We start from the raw sequence: 18,825 nt of genomic DNA on the forward strand, positions 1-18,825 counted from the left end.
TGTTCGCGCTGCTGAGTCTTTAAAAAAAGTTAAGTAAGGGGACTGAAGAAGAAAAGTACTGCTGGTACTGAATATCTGGATTCAGCAATGACTACCTCTGCTACCTAGACAACGGCAAAATTTATTATTTTATTTTTATTTCAAAAAATTTCTATTCTGCTCTATCCCAAGTTCCAGACAGATTATAAGTTAACATACAAAGGGGTCCTTTTATCAAGCTGTGGGTAAAAGGGCCCTGCGCTTGCAGTGGGGGCCATTTTTCCTGCATGCCAGGCCCCTTTTTACCTCAGACAAACATGGCCATGCGGTAGGGAGCCCTTACCATCACCCACTGAGGTGGCGATAAGGGCTCCTGCTATAACCAGGCAGCATGCGATGATGCCTGATTACTGCCGGTTTACTGCTGCGTAAGCCATTTCCAGGGGCTTTCTTTTCCCCCCAGAAATGGCGCGCACTCTGGGTGGAACTATCGCCAGCAGCCGCGTTGGGCTGGTGGTAGTCACAATTTAGTGTTCGGTAAGCCTGCGTTGGGTTTACTGATGCTTTGTAAAAGATCTCCGTAGTTTATAAAACAATACAAACCACACAAGTTAAATCAAGTAAAATGAATCAAAGAAAAAGAGCAGGTAGTTCAACTCAGAAAGTCAGCTTAACTCTTACATTTCACAGACTGTACATCTCACCAAATGACTTAGAAAACAAATATGTTTTAAAATGCTATTTGAATGTCAATGAGTCAATTTTCCTTAGTTCTAGAGGTAGACTATGCCATAGTTTTAGGCCAGCCACTTGGAAAACAGTAGAATAATCATTTGGAAGGTTGGAATCTCTAGTAGAATTTTATCTAAATATCTTAATGGTCACACCAGTTTATAGACCTAAAGAACAGAAGACAACACTGAAAGAACTGCTTTACTCGAAGCCTTAAAAATCAGTGTTAGAATTCAATTCTGGTTGAAATTAGAAGCTGATGTAAAGATGCCAAAACTGGTGTAATAGGTTCAATTTTAGACATTGGAGTTAACAACTGAGCTACAGCATTTCAAGCTATTTGTGAACTTCTGAGAGCATACTTTGGTAAACCAAGTAGCAGCACATTACAACAGTCAATATTGAGAGTGATATCTGGCTATTTAACTGAATAAAGTTAGGGCAGCTTTCTTGCTGTCCTAACTTTATCTGGATAGTTGTCTACTTAGCAGATTAAATATCGGCACTAACTACTGGATAATTCTGAATTCTGCCCCTAGACCACCCTGACACTATCTGAGTAGAGCCAGTGGTACATAAGAACATAAGAATAGCCATACTGGGCGAGACCAATGGTCCATCTAGCTCAGTATCCTGCTTCCAACTGTGGCCAATCCAGGTCACAAGTACCTGGCAGAAAACCAAATAGTAAAAGAAAGCACCAGGAGCCTTCAAAATTGGGACAAAATTACTTTAATTACACAACTTGAAAAACAATCTTCAAAGAATGACCCGACACGGGTCGTGTTTCGGCGCTTCAGCACCTGCGTCAGGGATCTACATCAAACACAAACAATAATATAATTAAAATCATAAAAAATGTGTTGATAGATGAACCAATAGTAAGTGAATATATATTATCAAAGAAAATTAAAACATATACAGTATACCAAATGAATCAAATATATATGTAAACATGCATATATAATATCTAATATGCTAATTCAAGATAAACATGTAAAAATGTTGTATAAATCTGATTAAAAATAATAGTAAAACAACCTTTAGGTATCAAATATACATAATAACAAATAAAATTAATTGAAGAACCAAAATATATTGTTAAAAATGGAATAAAACATATAAAATATACCAAATAAGTGTATGTATGGACATACATAAATGGTGTGTAATATACTAGTTCAAGTAAAACAAAATAAATATTTTAATATATATATTACCCACTATTTTGTTATTACATATATTTGATACCTAAAGGTTGTTTTACTATTATTTATATTTTTAATCAGATTTATACAACATTTTTTTTATGTTTATCTTGAATTAGCATATTAGATATTATATATGCATGTTTACACATATATTTGATATTGGTATACTGTATATGTTTTAACTTCCTTTGATAATATATATTCACTCACTATTGGCTCCTCTACCACATTTGTATTATGATTTTAATTATATTATTGTTTGTGTTTGATGCAGACCCCTGATGCAGGCGCTGAAGCGCCGAAACATGGCCCATGTCAGGTCATTCTTTGAAGATTGTTTTTCAAGATGTGTGATTAAAGTAATTTTGTCCCGATTTTGAAGGCTCCTGGTGCTTTCTTTTGTACTTTGTACCCTCTCTTTGCTGTGCTGAGAAAACCAAATAGTAGCAACATTCCATGCTACCAATCCCAGGGCAAGCAGTGGCTTCCCCTATGTCCATCTCAATGACAGACTATTGAATTTTCCTCCAAGAACTTGTCCAAATCTTTTTTAAACCCAGATACACTAACCGATGTTACCACATCCTCTAGCAACGAGTTCCAGAGTATAACTATTCTTTGAGTGAAAAAGTATTTCCTTCTATTTATTTTAAAAGTATTTCCACAAACTATTAGGGGAATAGTGCAGAAAAATGATGCTTCCAAAAGCGAGGGATTAACAGTCAGTCTTCCTCATTCCTCCACTTTGGTGGCTGATCTCAAAAGTATTTCCATGTAATTTCATTGAGTGTCTCCTGGTCTTTGTACTTGATGAAAGAGTGAAAAATCAATTCACTTTTACCCGTTCTACACCATTCAGGATTTTGTAGACCTCAATCATATCCCTCCTCAGCTGTCTCTTTTCCAAGATGAAGAGCCCTAACCTCTTTAGCTTTTCCTCATATTACATTACATTACACATACCAAAAACTTTAGATCAGAGCGGCTTACAATTAAGAATAGGGCATGCCATAGATCAACATGAATTCAAAAGTCAGTAGATATCCAATACTAAAGTTATCAAGTTGTAAATCTATGAAACAGCCAAGTTTTTAACATCTTATGAAAACTGGGATAGCTAGTTTCAGTATGTATATTACGCAGTATTTTATTCCATCCCCTTTATCATTTTGGTTGCTCTTCTTTGAGCCTTTTCTAATTCTGTTATATCTTTTTTTGAGATACGGCAACCAGAATAGATTGTGAGCCTACTAGGGACAGAGAAAGAACCTGTATGTAATATGTAAACTGCTTTGGTTGCACTGCAGAAAGGCAGTATATCAAGAATCTAATAAATGCCACACAAGGCATCTTTATAAATAAGAGACAATCAAATTCTGCAACTCCTGCTGTCTTTTCTCACCCCACAGGATATTTATTTCTGCTACATTTTCCTTGTTCTTCAAGCCCAACCCACTCCCCATCTCAATCTGTGTATCTGCACACATTTCTCAATATGCTGAACTACTAAAAAACATGCAAGCTTATTTTCGAAAGAGAAGGGTGCCCATCTTTCGACACAAATCGGGAGATGGGTGTCCTTCTCTTAGGATCGCCCAAATCAGCATAACCGAAAGCAGATTTTGGGCGTCCCCAACTGCTTCCAATCGCGGGGACCAACAAAGTTCCCGGAGGCGTGTTGGAGGCATGACTGGGGTGTGCCTAACAGATGGGCGTCCTCGAGTGATAATGGAAAAAAGAAGGGCGTCCCTGACGAGCACTTGGCCAACTTTACTTGGTCCATTTTTTCTTACAACCAAGCCTCAAAAAGATACCCAAACTGACCAGATGACCACCAGAGAGAATCGGAGATGACCTCCCCTGACTCCTCCAGTGGTGACTAACCCCCTCCCACCCTGAAAAAAACAACTTTAAAAACTTTTTTTGCCAGCCTCAAATATCATACTCAGGTCCATCGCAGCAGTATGCAGGTCCCTGGGGGGAGAGGTGTGTGTGTGTCAGCGGAGGCATAGAGAAGGCGTGGACATCCTTCTTTCAAACATTTTGGACGTCCTGAACTGCTCCCCCACAGGGACGGCCAAATTTCAAGGGAGTGGAGGAGTGGCCTAGTGGTTAGCACACTGGTCTTACAATCCAGAGGTGGCCAGTTCAAATCCCACTGCTGCTACTTGTGATCCAAAATCCACATAAATAAATAAAGGGGGTATCAGAGGCATAGCAAAGGCATGGACATCCTTCTCACAAAAACATCCACATTTTGGACGTCCTCAACTGCAGGGACGGAGGCATAGTGAAGGCACATAACACTTGGACGTCCTTCACCCATATTAAAAAAAAAAAGACGTCCCTGACAAGCACTTGGATGTTTTCACGTGGACTTGTGTTTTTTTAAGGTTGTAGATGACAATTTATTTAAGGTTGTAGACAGCTATTATACACGCAGCTTGTCTGCGTGTATGAAGCAGTCTTTGGCATGCGCAGAGCAGCCAAGCATAATGCTTGGCTGCTCTGCACTGGCTTCCCCTCCTTAGGAAGGAAATTGTGTGCAAATGAGCTAACAGCGAGCAACTCATTTGCATGTGATTTCCTTCATGCATGCCTGTTCTTTTCCAAATTGCTAAGGGATCGGTAAGGGAAGGGCTTTTTCCGTTCAGTTAGTGCATCAGTTAGTCCACTGCAGTGTCCCATAGGGTGCCTGATTGGTGTCCTGGCATGTCAGGAGGACCAGTGCACTACGAATGCTGGCTCCTCCCATGACCAAATGAGTTGGATTTGGTCATTTTTCATATGGGCGTCTTCGGTTTCCAATATGGCCAAAAACCGGGGACGACCATCTCTAAGGTCAACGATCTCAACATTTAGGTCGACCATCTCTAAGGTCAACCTAAAAGTTGAGATTTGGGTGTCCCCGACCGTATTATCGAAACGAAAGATGGACGCCCACCCCTTCGCGGGATGTCCTGCGAGGACGCCCTCAGGAAAACTTAGGCGCCCCGTTCAATTATGCCCCTCATGGTGACCTTCTAGCTATATCTCACAGAATGAGGCCACTGAACTTTGACTGTAAATGGTATAGGTTCGAGAGATTTCAGAGTGTGACACCATTGAGGTCTAGGGAGGTGATGAAATGATTCTGTCATAGGAAGCACAATCTGGGTCCACCAAAAAGAAAAATTTGTTAAGATAGTGCCAATAAAGTGATCAAATGGATGATATGATATCTTTATAAAGACAAGGGCAATAAAAAGCCTTTAAATCTAACTGCATTCCTAACTTACCTTTAAATGGGGTACTTCTGGCTGCAATCTCCCAAAGGACAATCCCAAAGCTGAAAAATTAAACAAACAAAAAACCACATACTTAAAGAATCTGTGTAAAGCACCTTCCCCATCAGTCCATCAACCCTTCTCACCAGTGCTTTTTTTGTAGAAAAAAAGGTGCCGGTACTCATTGTGGGCGGGGTCACCACACATGGCACCGCCCCTATTATAGCCACACCCACATTAGTCACACCCCTTGTACCAGCCATGGCGCATATAAACAGACATCATTGAAAATATTATACTAGTATAGGAGAAAAAATAATTTGATTTTTTTTCATTATAAATAATTTCTGTAAGCTGTTACAGCTCCAGTATACCCAGTGCAAAATAAGACAAATTCCAAACACTAAAATGAAAATAAAATGATTTTTTCTACCTTTGTTGTCTGGTGACTTTGTTTTTCTATCCATATTGGTCCCAGTCTCTGATTCTGCTGCTATCTGTTCTCTTAACTCCATTTCCAGGGCTTCCTTTCCATTTATTTCTTTACTTTCTTCCTTTCTTCTTCTTTTGTTGCCCTGCATCCATAAGTAAAAGCTGGGTCCTCCTCCATGGAATTGACTGGAGGAGGTATAACATGAATCCAGCTTTTGCCTATTTTCTCCATCCATGTGCAGTTTTTCTCCTCTTCCCTTTCCCTCATCTCCATCCATGTGCATCTTCTTTTTTCTTTCCTCCCCTCCATTCATGTCCAGCACTTCCCCTCTCTCCTCCCCTCCATCCAAGTCAGCATTTCTCCTCTCTCCTAGCCAACACCTCCATCCATCCATGTCCAGCAATTCTCCTCTATCTCCTGCTCTCCTCTCCATCCATTTCTAGCATTTCTCCTCTCTCCCCTCTCATCCATGTCCAGCAATTCTCTCTTCCCTGTCCTCCCCTCCCTGTCCAGCGATTCTCCTCTCTCCCCTCCATGTCCAGCAATTCTCTCTTCCCTGTCCTCCCCTCCCCATCCAGCGATTCACCTCTCTCCCCTCCATGTCCAGCAATTCTCTCTTCCCTGTCCTCCCCTCCCCATCCAGCGATTCACCTCTCTCCCCTCCATGTCCAGCAATTCTCTCTTCCCTGCCCTTCCCATGTCCAGCAATTCTCTCTCCCCTGCCCTTCCCTCCCATGTCCAGCAATTCTCTCTCCCCTGCCCTTCCCTCCCATCCCATGTCCAGCAATCCTCTCTCCCTTGCCCTTCCCTCCCATCCCATGTCCAGCAATTCTCTCTCCCCTGCCCTTCCCTCCCATCCCATGTCCAGCAATTCTCTCTCCCTTGCCCTTCCCTCCCATCCCATATCCAGCAATTCTCTCTCCCCTGCCCTTCCCATGTCCAGCAATTCTCTCTCCCCTGCCCTTCCCTCCCATCCCATGTCCAGCAATTCTCTCTCTCTTGCCCTTCCCTCCCATCCCATGTCCAGCAATTCTCTCTCCCCTGCCCTTCCCTCCCATATCATGTCCAGCAATTCTCTCTCCCCTGCCCTTCCCATGTCCAGCAATTCTCTATATTTGCCCTTCCCTCCCATCCCATCCCATGTCCAGCAATTCTCTCTCCCCTGCCCTTCTCTCCCATCCCATGTCCAGCAATTCTCTCTCCCTTGCCCTTCCCTCCCATCCCATATCCAGCAATTCTCTCTCCCCTGCCCTTCCCATGTCCAGCAATTCTCTCTCCCCTGCCCTTCCCTCCCATCCCATGTCCAGCAATTCTCTCTCTCTTGCCCTTCCCTCCCATCCCATGTCCAGCAATTCTCTCTCCCCTGCCCTTCCCTCCCATATCATGTCCAGCAATTCTCTCTCCCCTGCCCTTCCCATGTCCAGCAATTCTCTATCCCTTGCCCTTCCCTCCCATCCCATCCATGTCCAGCAATTCTCTCTCCCCTGCCCTTCTCTCCCATCCCATGTCCTGCAATTCTCTCTCCCCTGCCCTTCCCATGTCCAGCAATTCTCTCTCCCTTGCCCTTCCCTCCCATCCCATGTCCAGCAATTCTCTCTCTCTCTTGCCCTTCCCTCCCATCCCATGTCCAGCAATTCTTTCTCCCCTGCCCTTCCCTCCCATATCATGTCCAGCAATTCTCTCTCCCCTGCCCTTCCCATGTCCAGCAATTCTCTATCCCTTGCCCTTCCATCCCATCCCATCCTATGTCCTGCAATTCTCTCTCCCCTGCCCTTCCCATGTCCAGCAATTCTCTCTCCCTTGCCCTTCCCTCCCATGTCCAGCAATTCTCTCTCCCCTGCCCTTCCCTCCCATGTCCAGCAATTCTCTCTCCCCTGCCCTTCCCATTTCCAGCAATTCTCTCTCCCTTGCCCTTCCCTCCCATCCCATGTCCAGCAATTCTCTCTCCCCTGCCCTTCCCATGTCCAGCAATTCTCTCTCCCCTGCCCTTCCCTCCCATTATTTCCAGCCATTCTCCGCCTCTCCCCTGCCCTCCCATCGACGTGCAGCGATTTTTCCGTCCCTCCCCTGCCCTCACCTCTCCCATATCCAGCGATTCTTCGTCCTCCTTCACTGCCTGCCAGCCAGCGTCGGACGCAGAAGCGAACGGTGCAGGCAGCGATTGGCTGGCAGCGTCGTAGCTTCCCTCTGCAAGTCCCGCCTACAACTTCCTGTTTACGCATAGGCGGGACTTGCAGAGGGAAGCTACGACGCTGCCAGCCAATCGCTGCCTGCACCGTTCGCTTCTGCGTCCGACGCTGGCTGGCAGGCAATGAAGGAGGACGCTGGGGGACGAAGAATCGCTGGAAATGGGAGAGGTGAGGGCAGGGGAGGGATGGAAAAATCACTGCACGTCGATGGGAGGGCAGGAGAGAGGCGGAGAATCGCTGGAAATAATGGGAGGGGAGGGGAGGAGGAGAAAAAGGTGCCGGTACGCCGTACCGTTGCGTACCGGCACAAAAAAAGCACTGCTTCTCACATATATAATCTGGGGGGTCAGATCCCACATCCAGTTCCTGATTGTTCATTCTATATGGTTCATCAATGACAAATGCACTGCTAGTCCTTTTTTCTTAACTTAACTGTTCAATATATTTGTGAGTGACATTGCAGAAGGGTTAGAAGGTAAAGTTTGCCTATTTGCGGATGATACTAAGATCTGTAACAGAGTGGACACCCTGGAGGGAGTGGAAAACATGAAAAAGGACCTATGGAAGCTAGAAGAATGGTCTAAGGTTTGGCAATTAAAATTCAATGCGAAGAAATGCAAAGTGATGCACTTAGGGAGTAGAAATCCACGGGAGAGGTATGTGTTACGAGGGGAGACTCTGATAGGTATGGATGGGGAGAGGGATCTTGGGGTGATAGTATCTCAGGATTTGAAGGCGACGAAACAGTGTGACAAGGCGGTGGCCGTAGCTAGAAGGTTGTTAGGCTGTATAGAGAGACGTGTGACCAGCAGAAGAAAGGGGGTGTTGATGCCCCTGTATAAGTCATTGGTGAGACCCCACCTGGAGTATTGTGTTCAGTTTTGGAGGCCATATCTTGTTAAGGATGTAAAAAGAATTGAAGCGGTGCAAAGAAAAGCTACGAGAATGGTATGGGATTTGCGTTACAAGACGTATGAGGAGAGACTTGCGGACCTGCACATGTATACTCTGGAGGAAAGGAGAAACAGGGGTGATATGATACAGACGTTCAAATATTTGAAAGGTATTGATCTGCAAACGAACCTTTTCCGGAGATGCGAAGGCGGTAGAACGAGAGGACATAGTAACATAGTAGATGACGGCAGAAAAAGACCTGCATGGTCAATCCAGTCTGCCCATGATAAACTCATATGTGTATACCTTACCTTGAATTTGTACCTGTCCTTTTCAGGGCACAGACCATATAAGTCTGCCCAGTAGTATTTCCCGCCTCCCAACCACCAGTCCCGCCTCCCATCACCGGCTCTGTTACAGACCGTATAAGTCTGCCCTCCCCTATCCTCGCCTCCCAACCACCACCCCCTCTTCCCCCCAATTTCAGCTAAGCTTCTGAGGATCCATTCCTTCTGTACAGGATTCCTCTATGCATATCCCACGCATGTTTGAACTCCGTTACCGTTTTCATCTCCACCACCTCCCGCGGGAGGGCATTCCAAGCGTCCACCACCCTCTCCGTGAAAAAATACTTCCTGACATCTTTCCTGAGTCTGCCCCCCTTCAATCTCATTTCATGTCCTCTCGTTCTACCGCCTTCCCATCTCCGGAAAAGATTCGTTTGCGGATTAATACCTTTCAAATATTTGAACGTCTGTATCATATCACCCCTGTTCCTCCTTTCCTCCAGGGTGTACATGTTCAGGTCAGCAAGCCTCTCTTCATACGTCTTGGAACGTAAATCCCATACCATCCTCGTAGCTTTTCTTTGCACCGCTTCCATTTTTTTAACATCCTTCGCAAGATACGGCCTCCAAAACTGAACACAATACTCCAGGTGGGGCCTCACCAACGTCTTATACAGGGGCATTAAAACCTCCTTTCTTCTGCTGGTCACTCCTCTCTATACAGCCTAGCAATAGACATGAAATGAGATTTAAGGGGGGCAGACTCAAGAAAAATGTCAGGAAGTATTTTTTCACAGAGAGAGTAGTGGATGCTTGGAATGCCCTCCCGCGGGAGGTGGTGGAAACGAAAACAGTAACGGAATTCAAACATGCGTGGGATAAACATAAAGGAATCCTGTTCAGAAGGAATGGATCCTAAGGAGCTTAGCCGAGATTGGGTGGCAGAGCCGGTGGCGGGAGGCGGGGATGGTGCTGAGCAGACTTATACGGTCTGTGCCAGAACCAGTGGTGGGAGGCGGGGCTGGTGGTTGGGAGGCGGGGATAGTGTTGGGCAGACTTATACGGTCTGTGCCCTGAAAAGGACAGGTACAAATCAAGGTAAGGTGTACATAAAGTAGCACATGTGAGTTTATCTTGTTGGGCAGACTGGATGGACTGTGCAGGTCTTTTTCTGCCGTCATCTACTATGTTACTGTTTTTCTTAACTTCATCCTGTTGCATGCTGGGATGATAGCCCTTACATCAAAAGCAAAACTCTAATTTCCAGAATTCAATGAGATAAGAGTATTTGGGTCACTCTTGCTCTTGATCACATCATGCTATCAATTCTAATAAGCAACTGGACACCTTAAATTAGATATGCAACAAAATGCTTATGTGAAAATACATGGGCCAAGATTCAGCCACCACAGTCAGCATTATTTTAAAAGTCAGCCAGTTAAAAAAAATCTGGATATTCAACACCACCTTCAGGATAGAGTGGCAATTTCTGATGTTATCCAGATAGATGCAATATTCAGTCCATTATCTAGATAACTTAAGGCAACCTTTATGCTATCCTAAGTTATTCACAACTCCTCATTATGTTATCCTAAGTTATTCAATCCTCATTGTTAAGAGATCCCAGTGCCTTCTGTGTATATTGTCAATGCCCCAGGGCCTATGAGTATTGCTTGGGCAGCTCTCCTAAACAGTGACCAGGCTATAAAGGTTGCTCCAAAAGCAGATTCCAATAAAACTAAGTAACTTACCTGTAGCAGATGTTCTCTTTGGAAAGAAGGATACAAGGCCTTACGTTGTGGGTGATGTTACTGACAGAGCCGGCACAGGAAAACATTCTAGCTTAGTAGGTACTAGAAGCTTGATTTGCTTCACTGCGCATGTGTGACAATTTCCATCTGCCGCTGTCGTGTTGGACCACCTCTGTCTACTTACTCAGCTTGAGTAGAATAAACTCTTTGGGAAGGTGGCAGATATTTAAAGATTTGTATGCTGCTGTCCATGTAGAACATGTGCTACAGGTAAGTAACTTGGTTTTCTCCAAGGACAAGCAGAAAAGCACGACCTTAAAGCATAGGACTCCCTAGCTACAGGCTGCGTTAAAAAAAAAAAGTGAAAAAAGAATGACAAGGTGTTATTTTTGTGGCAACTATTTTTGTATTATTATTATTTTTTAACAGTAGTAGGTTTTGAATGTATGGACATATGTCCATATTATAGCTCTGCAAATTTCCTCCATGGAGTCTGATCTCAAGTGGGCTACTGATGCCACCACAGCTCTGACACTGTGAACTGTGGCACGACCTTCAAGAGTCAAAAGTGCCCGGGTATAAGTGAAGGAAATGCAGACTGCTACCCAATTAGACAGTATGCTTGTTAACAACAGCCCTACCTATTTGGGTCAAAAGAAACAAAAAGTTAGGTGGACTTTCTAAAGGATTTGGTCCACTACAAATAGAACACCAAGGCTTTCTTGCAATCCAATGTGTGCGGTGTACTTTCAACTATGTGGGCATGAGGTCTGAGAAAACTGTTGTCAGGGCAATGGACTGGTTACGATCCGACACTACCTTAGGATGGAACTTAGGATAAGTGTGAAGAACCACCCAGTTAAAGAATTTTGTTTAAGGAGGAACAATTACTAGAGTCTGGCGCTCACTCATTCTGCATTGCTGAAGTCACTGCCATCAAAAACAGGACCTTCCAGGTCAGGTATTTCAGTTCACAGGTATCAAGGGGTTCAAAGTGAGTTTTCATAAGCTGGGTTAAATAATACCACTTTGATGTCCCCATAACATTGCAGGAGGCTTGATGGGAGGCTTCAGTAGAAGCAAGTCCTGCATAAATCTAACAACTGAAGGTTGCACTGAGATGGGCTTTGCTTCTCCGTGACAATGTTAAGTGCCAGTCATCCTAAGATGTGTCCTAACAAAGGCTGTTTTTAAACTTGAGTCTGACAAATATAGAAGATATTCAATCAGATTTTGTGTAGGAAAGAAAATGTGTCTAAGGTCCTTCTGTAATACCAGACAGCAAACCTCTTCCACTTAAAACTGTAAGACCTCCTAGTGGAATCTCTTCTGGGAGTCAGCAATACTTGTGAAACACTATTGGGCAAGGTCAATAAAGCTATATTTAACCTCTCAATATCTAAGCACTGATCATGGTAAGGGATTTGATGTTGGATGCAACAGAATTCTTGTGGGATCACTGTTGGGAAATTCCCCAGTTTTATGGAACTTTTAATGGAAATTTCCACAGGAAGAAGACAGGGCAAGTGCAATCCAGTATGCATAGCAAGGGAGTGCCAATGTTTGGGGGCACCAAAACCTCCATGACCACTCTTACCTGTTGTACCAGCCCTGAGGAGTGGTTGAAGATGCATAAGATCACAGAACCCAAGCCAATTCTCCTTCCCCCACTCCTGCTGCTGCCTTAGGGCCCAGGCCATTCCATACCCTTCCTTCTGCTGCTGCCTCCAGATCTCCAGGACAAAGCATGAAGGCCCTGCCCCCCTCTGATGTGTTCCATATATGTCAGGCCTTCATGAGCACATGGGTTTTTAGGCTCCCTTGCACTTATCACAATTCTTTCATCCATTGCTGCTGTGGGCCCAGAGAGGTATGGCAGTAGCAGAAGGGAGGGTGGTAGGTTTAAGGGAAACTGCTAGACTGAGGGGGAGGAGGAGAGAGACAGTAGGTGATGCTGGATGGATGGGTGGGTGGAAGAGGAGGGAAGAGAGAAGGAGAGGGAAAAAGAAGGAGGAGGGCACCAGAAACCCTAGGACTGGCCCAGGAAGCAGAAACTACATTAAGAAACAACAAGAATCAATCATGGTTCCCCAAGCCTCATATGAGTTTCAGGAGAGTTCTAACTATGTGGGGGTATTGAAGGATATACTTTCAGAAGACTCTCCTTCCAATCTAGGAGGAAGGTATCCGAGGCTACTTTGCCATGTGTCCAAATCTTGAAGCAGAAATGAGGCACCTTCATGTTCACAGGAATGGCAAAAAGATTTATCAAGAGTATGTTACTCTTTTGAAATAGTCTTTAAACCGCTTCCTCAATCAAGGACCAGTCATGTGGATGCAGTGTATGAATGAGCTTACCTACCAGGGAGTTGTTCTTTTCTTCCAGGTGGCTCCCCACTTCTACATCCTGACAGTCTTCCAGCACAAGGGGTACAACTATGTTCCTTCCTTCTTGTTAGGGTTGGATCAAGGCATAGGCCAGGAGAAGCACTGTCTCAGGGTGACAAGCCTCAAGGGTGTCAAAAATTTGCCTCACTGGCTTCACTGCAGTGGCCATCTCTCTTCTCCTAGCTAGCTTCAGTGTCTCCTCCATGGCCTCCTCAGCCCCCTGACCCACTTTCATATGCACAACCCACATCTTCTCACTATTCCTTTCAGGGCCACTTCTACCCCTCCCCCCTCATGGGGCTGCCTCCACTCTCCCCTCTATTCTAGGGCTACCTCTGCCATCCCACGACTCCCCAAGTCCACTGCTGTTCATTGAAGAAAGAAATAGTAAGCGTGAGGCAGTTCAGATTCCGTTATGTTTCAAAGATCCTGCTAGTCCTGCCCCCTCTGAAAGTATATGTCAGAAGGAGCAGAACAGGCAGGACCTTGAAAGCATGTCAGAGTCTGAGTGACCCTGTGCTTATTTCTTTTTTTTTCAGTGACATAGGGAAGAGACTACAGATGCTGAACACAGGAGGTAGGAATTGAGAGACAGACATAGGGAGAGGGAGGACAGATCCTGGACACAGGAGGAAAAGGGGAGATGCTGGACACAGAAAGAGGATAGAGAGAGATAGAGAGGGAGATGCTGAACACAGAGTGGAGATAAAGAGAGAGAGACGGGGATGCTAGTCATGGAGGGATAGGAAAAGAGAGGGGGAACACTGGACAGAGGGAGAGAGAGCAAGACAGGAAAGATGCTGGAGGAGATTAGAAAGAGGAGGAGAGAGGAGAAGAGATGCTAGATATGAAGGAGAGGGAAGTTACTGGAAGGCTGGGGGAGGACAGAAAGAAAGTGAAACAACTCTAATCAGTGGGAAAAGGGAAAGAGTGCATAAAATATATTGTCTTTGTGACCTATGATATTTGCAATATGGCATCAAGAGCTTCTGCTATGGGCACTGGAACATGGAGTCCCACCTGCCTCCAAGCTTAAGATGTAAGATATGATATGCACGAGAAGCAACATGTATAGATGCTGAATATCAGTGCCTATACATATAGAGTATATATGTACTTGGTGATGCCCTTCCATGTCCCTTTATTCCTGATGTGTGAAACTATATGTGTACTGTCACCAAAAATGGTCACACAAAATACTTGGACATTTGGCACTATGCCAAACATCCTAGTGCTTCTTGAAAATTGAACCTGGGAATATGTTGCTCTCTCTTTTCTTGGGAAAACCATCTAACTGGGGTTCTGAGTGAGAGGATCCCCAGCTCCCCGACTGAAGCTCTGAGAAGACCCTCCCATCTTGGGATGTTTCGGTAGGGGATGCATCAACTCATCATTTGACTCAGGCTGCAGATTGCCTTCAGCTGCCAATAGGTTCTGATATCTGTGTAGTTCATACCAGAAGACTGGCCCCAAGATGGGGGTACCAAAGCAAAGGCTGGTTTAGGGTACCATAACACCTTGAGCCAGCCCTACTGCTTGTTGATGTAATACATCACAACTTGATTGCTGTCTGTGTTAAGATAGGGCTGGGCAGCCCACGGGAAGGGGTGGAGAGAGCTGTGGGTTGGGGGGGGGGGGGGAGAGAGTTTCAGTTTCTGTTGAAAATACAGTGGCATTTTTGGCACAAATCCAAACCCAGATTTCAGGTTGGATTCTGTGTCAAATCTGGAATTCGGTTGGCTTCTAGACAGCCCCATGGTAAGTATTTCCTGATGTAGAGAGTTTGATCACAATACTCTCTGTGGGCAATATGGAGGTGTTTTGAATAGTTGCTGATGATATCTTAAGCAGGTCTTCAGAATTTACTGATTGTAGGTTTTAAGGAGCCAGAGGTTTACTAAAGATTGCTATCTCCCTCCTTCCAGTAGGTTGTTTAGCCCTGTTCCTGGAATGCATGTTATGCTCTCGTGGAGGCCGTCAGAACCCACCACTGGCTGGGTCTTCTGCATTCTCTGCTATATGAGTCGCAAATGATATCTATGTCTTGAATGGGAGGAAGGAGGATATCTACACTTTTCAGAGTAATAGAATCTCCTCTCCCTCCAATTTCATAACTCCTAGAACACTGGATCAGAAGTAGTCTCGGAGAGAATCTTAAGAGTATCATTGTACTGCTTGACAGGGTAGCAGGCTCCTGCATCTTATCTCCAAAGAGATTCTCTCCATGGTACAGCATGTCAAGAAGCTTCTCGTGCATATCATATCTTACATCTTAAGCTTGGAGGCAGGTGGGACTCCATGTTCCAGTGCCCATAGCAGAAGCTCTTGATGCCATATTGCAAATATCATAGGTCACAAAGACAATATATTTTATGCACTCTTTCCCTTTTCCCACTGATTAGAGTTGTTTCACTTTCTCCCATGAAGAGTGCCTGCAAACTCCTCCAAATTGAACACAATGTTTTGCAAGTGTATGCCCATGAAGAGCTCATAAGAAGCTATGCGGGAAGTGAGAATAATTTTCTGAAAAAACTCCTCCCAAAAGACTCCAGCATCCAAGTTTCTCTCCCTGGGGACACCAAAGAATGAATCTTAGATCTTTTCACTCTTTTGAGAGCAGTTTTGACCTCCATAAAATGTGAGGAAGCTGCTTCTTCTTGAATCTGGAAGGCTTCTGATTCTATACACAGAGTAGACCTTGTTGACAGATGCAAAGGTGGGGTGTGTGTAAGTATATGCGCCAACATGATGGCATGCATTTATATGTATGTGGCATGTAGATGTACTCAGGGTTGTAGTTTGGGCAGAGCAGGGGTTGGAGCTGTGATGTACAAGTGTATTTTATAAAAATATATGAGTACATGTATAGAGTACACATGCACATTTCTACCTGCCTTAGAGCATATCTAAATGTGTGGCAGGATTTGAGCACTATTGGGAGTAGATTTGAGCCTATTATATAAGACCATACGAACTGCAATACTGGGTCAGACCAATGGTCTATCTAGCCCAGTATTCTATTTCCAACAGTGGCCAATCCAAGTCACAAGTTCCTGGCAGAAACCCAAACAGCAAACAGAATGTTAGATATTATTAGGAAAGAGTCACGGAACCCAGGATGGTGAGCCCTTGGGCTGCAGCCAGGCTACACCAGACAAGTCCTCTGGGGAGGTGCAGAGCAGAGGCGAACCAGGCACTGAATACAAACAGGATACCAGACATGACAAATAGACAGAGCACACTCAAGACAAGCAACAAGCACCACCAGAAAAGGGAGATAGATCACTCAGGCGGGTCTCACGGCCAAACCGGAACCCACTCGTACAGAGTCCAAGCTTGCAGGCCTCACAACCGAACTGGAACCAACTCACACCAGAGGGAAGGGAAAAGAAACAGAATGGAATCTCTTGAGCAAGTACTACTCAAGCAGTGCACACACACTGCACTACACAGAGCCACAAATAAAGGGTCAAAAGACCCTACACACAGACACAAAGAAACTGAAGAGGAAAAGACAACCCTATTTAGACTCACATGGTAGAAACCACAAGTAAAAGATAAGAGACCACACAGGAAGGCAGCACAGGACTGGGCTTAGAACCCTAGCTATAAATGAATAGTCCTAACCAAGTCAAACAGAGAGGTAGCACAGGCCTGGGCTAGTAGTCCCAACTAAACAGAAGAACCACCCACTCAAGCACAAACAGAACCAAACAGAGAGGACACTCAGGGCTGTGCTAGATCCACAGCTATAAATGAATAATCCTAACCAAGTCAAACAGAAATCACACAGAGAGGTAGCTCAGGGCTGGGCTAGTAGTGCCAGCTAAACAGAAGAACCACCCACTCAAGCACAAACAGAACCAAACAAAGAAAACTCAAACAGAAAACACACAGGAAAAACTCAAGACAAGGCCACACAGAGGAACAATCACGGCTATGCCATACAGAACTCAAGGATAAGGGAAGCCACTCATGAGGGAACACTCTAAGCTGTACCATACAGCACTCAGGGAAAAGGGAAGCCACTCAAAGTAATACTCAAGGGTAAAGGGGAGCCAACTATAGGAATACACTCTAGGCTGTACCATACAACATTCAGGGAAAAGGGAAGCCAGGAATACTCAAGGGTAAAGGGGAGCCAACTATAGGAATACACTCTAGGCTGTACCATACAACACTCAGGGAAAAGGGAAGCCACTCATAGAAATACAGTAGGCTGTGCCACACAGCCCTCAAGGGTAAAGGGGAGCCACTCACAAAATTACACAAGGCTGGCCATGCAGCACTCAAGGGTAAAGGGGAGCCAACTATAGGAATACACTCTAGGCTGTACAGCACTCATGGAAAAGGGAAGCCACTCATAAAACTACACAAGGCTGGGCACGCAGCACTCAAGGGTAAAGGGGAGCCAACTATAGGAATATACTCTAGGCCAGGGGTAGGCAACTCCGGTCCTCGAGAGCCGCAGGCAGGTCAGGTTTTCAGGATATCCACAATGAATATGCATGAGATAGATTTGCATACCATGGAGGCAGTACTTGCAAATCTATCTCCTGCATATTCATTGTGGATATATTGAAAGCCTGACCTGCCTGCGGCTCTGGAGGACCGGAGTTGCCTACCCCTGCTCTAGGCTGTACCATACAGCACTCCGGGAAAAGGGAAGCCACTCATAGGAACACTAGGCTGTACCATACAGCACTCTAGGGTAAAGGGAATCCACTCATAGGAACACTGTAGGATGTACCATACAGCACTCAAGGGTAAAGGGAATCCACTCATAAGGATACACAAGGCTGACCACACAGGGCTCAAAAGTAAAGGGAATCCACTCATAGGAACACACAAGGCTGGCCACACAACATACAAGGGTAAAGGGAAACCACTTATAGGAATACACAAGGCTGTGCCACAGAGTCAAATAATAGACACTAGAGACAAAGGGAAAAGTAAGCAAACAGGGAAAGCTGCCTTTACATACACAGATCAGGTAAGGAGCAATGCTCACAAGAATCAGGAGACAGACACAGCAGACAAAGAGTTAAAGCAGGCTAAAGGGAAGGGCTGCTTCTAAAACACATCAGAAAGAAGCAGGGCTTACACTGCAGTCAAAGGTTTAAAGCAAACAAAGTGATAAACAATGTTCTTACCAGAACTCAGCCAGGAAAGGAAAGGCAGGCAGAGAGAGTACACCCAGCTGCACGGGAGCAAGGTAATCAAGGAAAGCAGCTGGGCTGGCAACAACCGGCTCTCTGAACAGTGAAAGGTAACAAGGGAAACCACACAAGGAAACAAAACAGGACTTTGCTTGGAAGCAAACCTAACCTTTATACCTTTCAGGAAATCTAGATTGCCCCTATTTGACTGACTGTACATTTGTCCTTTAGAGTGTAAACTCCTTTGAGCAGGGACTGTCCTTCTATGTTAAATTGTACAGCGCTGCGTAACCCTAGTAGCGCTTTAGAAATGTCAAGTAGTAGTAGTAGTAGTAAGCAAAGTTAACAGGCTAGTAATCCATACAGGTTTAAAGCAGAACAACACACACAGAGAAACAGAAGAGGGCTTTAAGCAGAACTCACACAGAGAAACAGAAGAGGGCTTTACTTGAGAGCAAACCTAACAGGGAAGTAATCCATACAGATTCAAACCAAAACCACACACAGAGAGCTCAGGGCTGTGCCCAGAGACACAG

The 18,825-nt window shown here is 44.9% G+C and overlaps 1 protein-coding gene across 5 annotated transcripts in view; it reads right to left on the reverse strand.

The window, feature by feature from the left end:
• MLKL (mixed lineage kinase domain like pseudokinase) overlaps positions 1-18,825 on the reverse strand; it is a 190,597-nt gene that overhangs the window by 11,807 nt on the left and 159,965 nt on the right. For all 5 annotated transcript variants that reach the window (XM_030203626.1, XM_030203629.1, XM_030203625.1 and 2 more), the window contains exon 9: positions 5,201-5,250. In XM_030203626.1, the coding sequence (XP_030059486.1) occupies positions 5,201-5,250 (50 nt within the window). The remainder of the gene's footprint in view (positions 1-5,200; positions 5,251-18,825) is intronic.

Source organism: Microcaecilia unicolor, chromosome 5 (assembly GCF_901765095.1).
Source record: "Microcaecilia unicolor chromosome 5, aMicUni1.1, whole genome shotgun sequence".
NCBI classification, from domain to species: domain Eukaryota; kingdom Metazoa; phylum Chordata; class Amphibia; order Gymnophiona; family Siphonopidae; genus Microcaecilia; species Microcaecilia unicolor.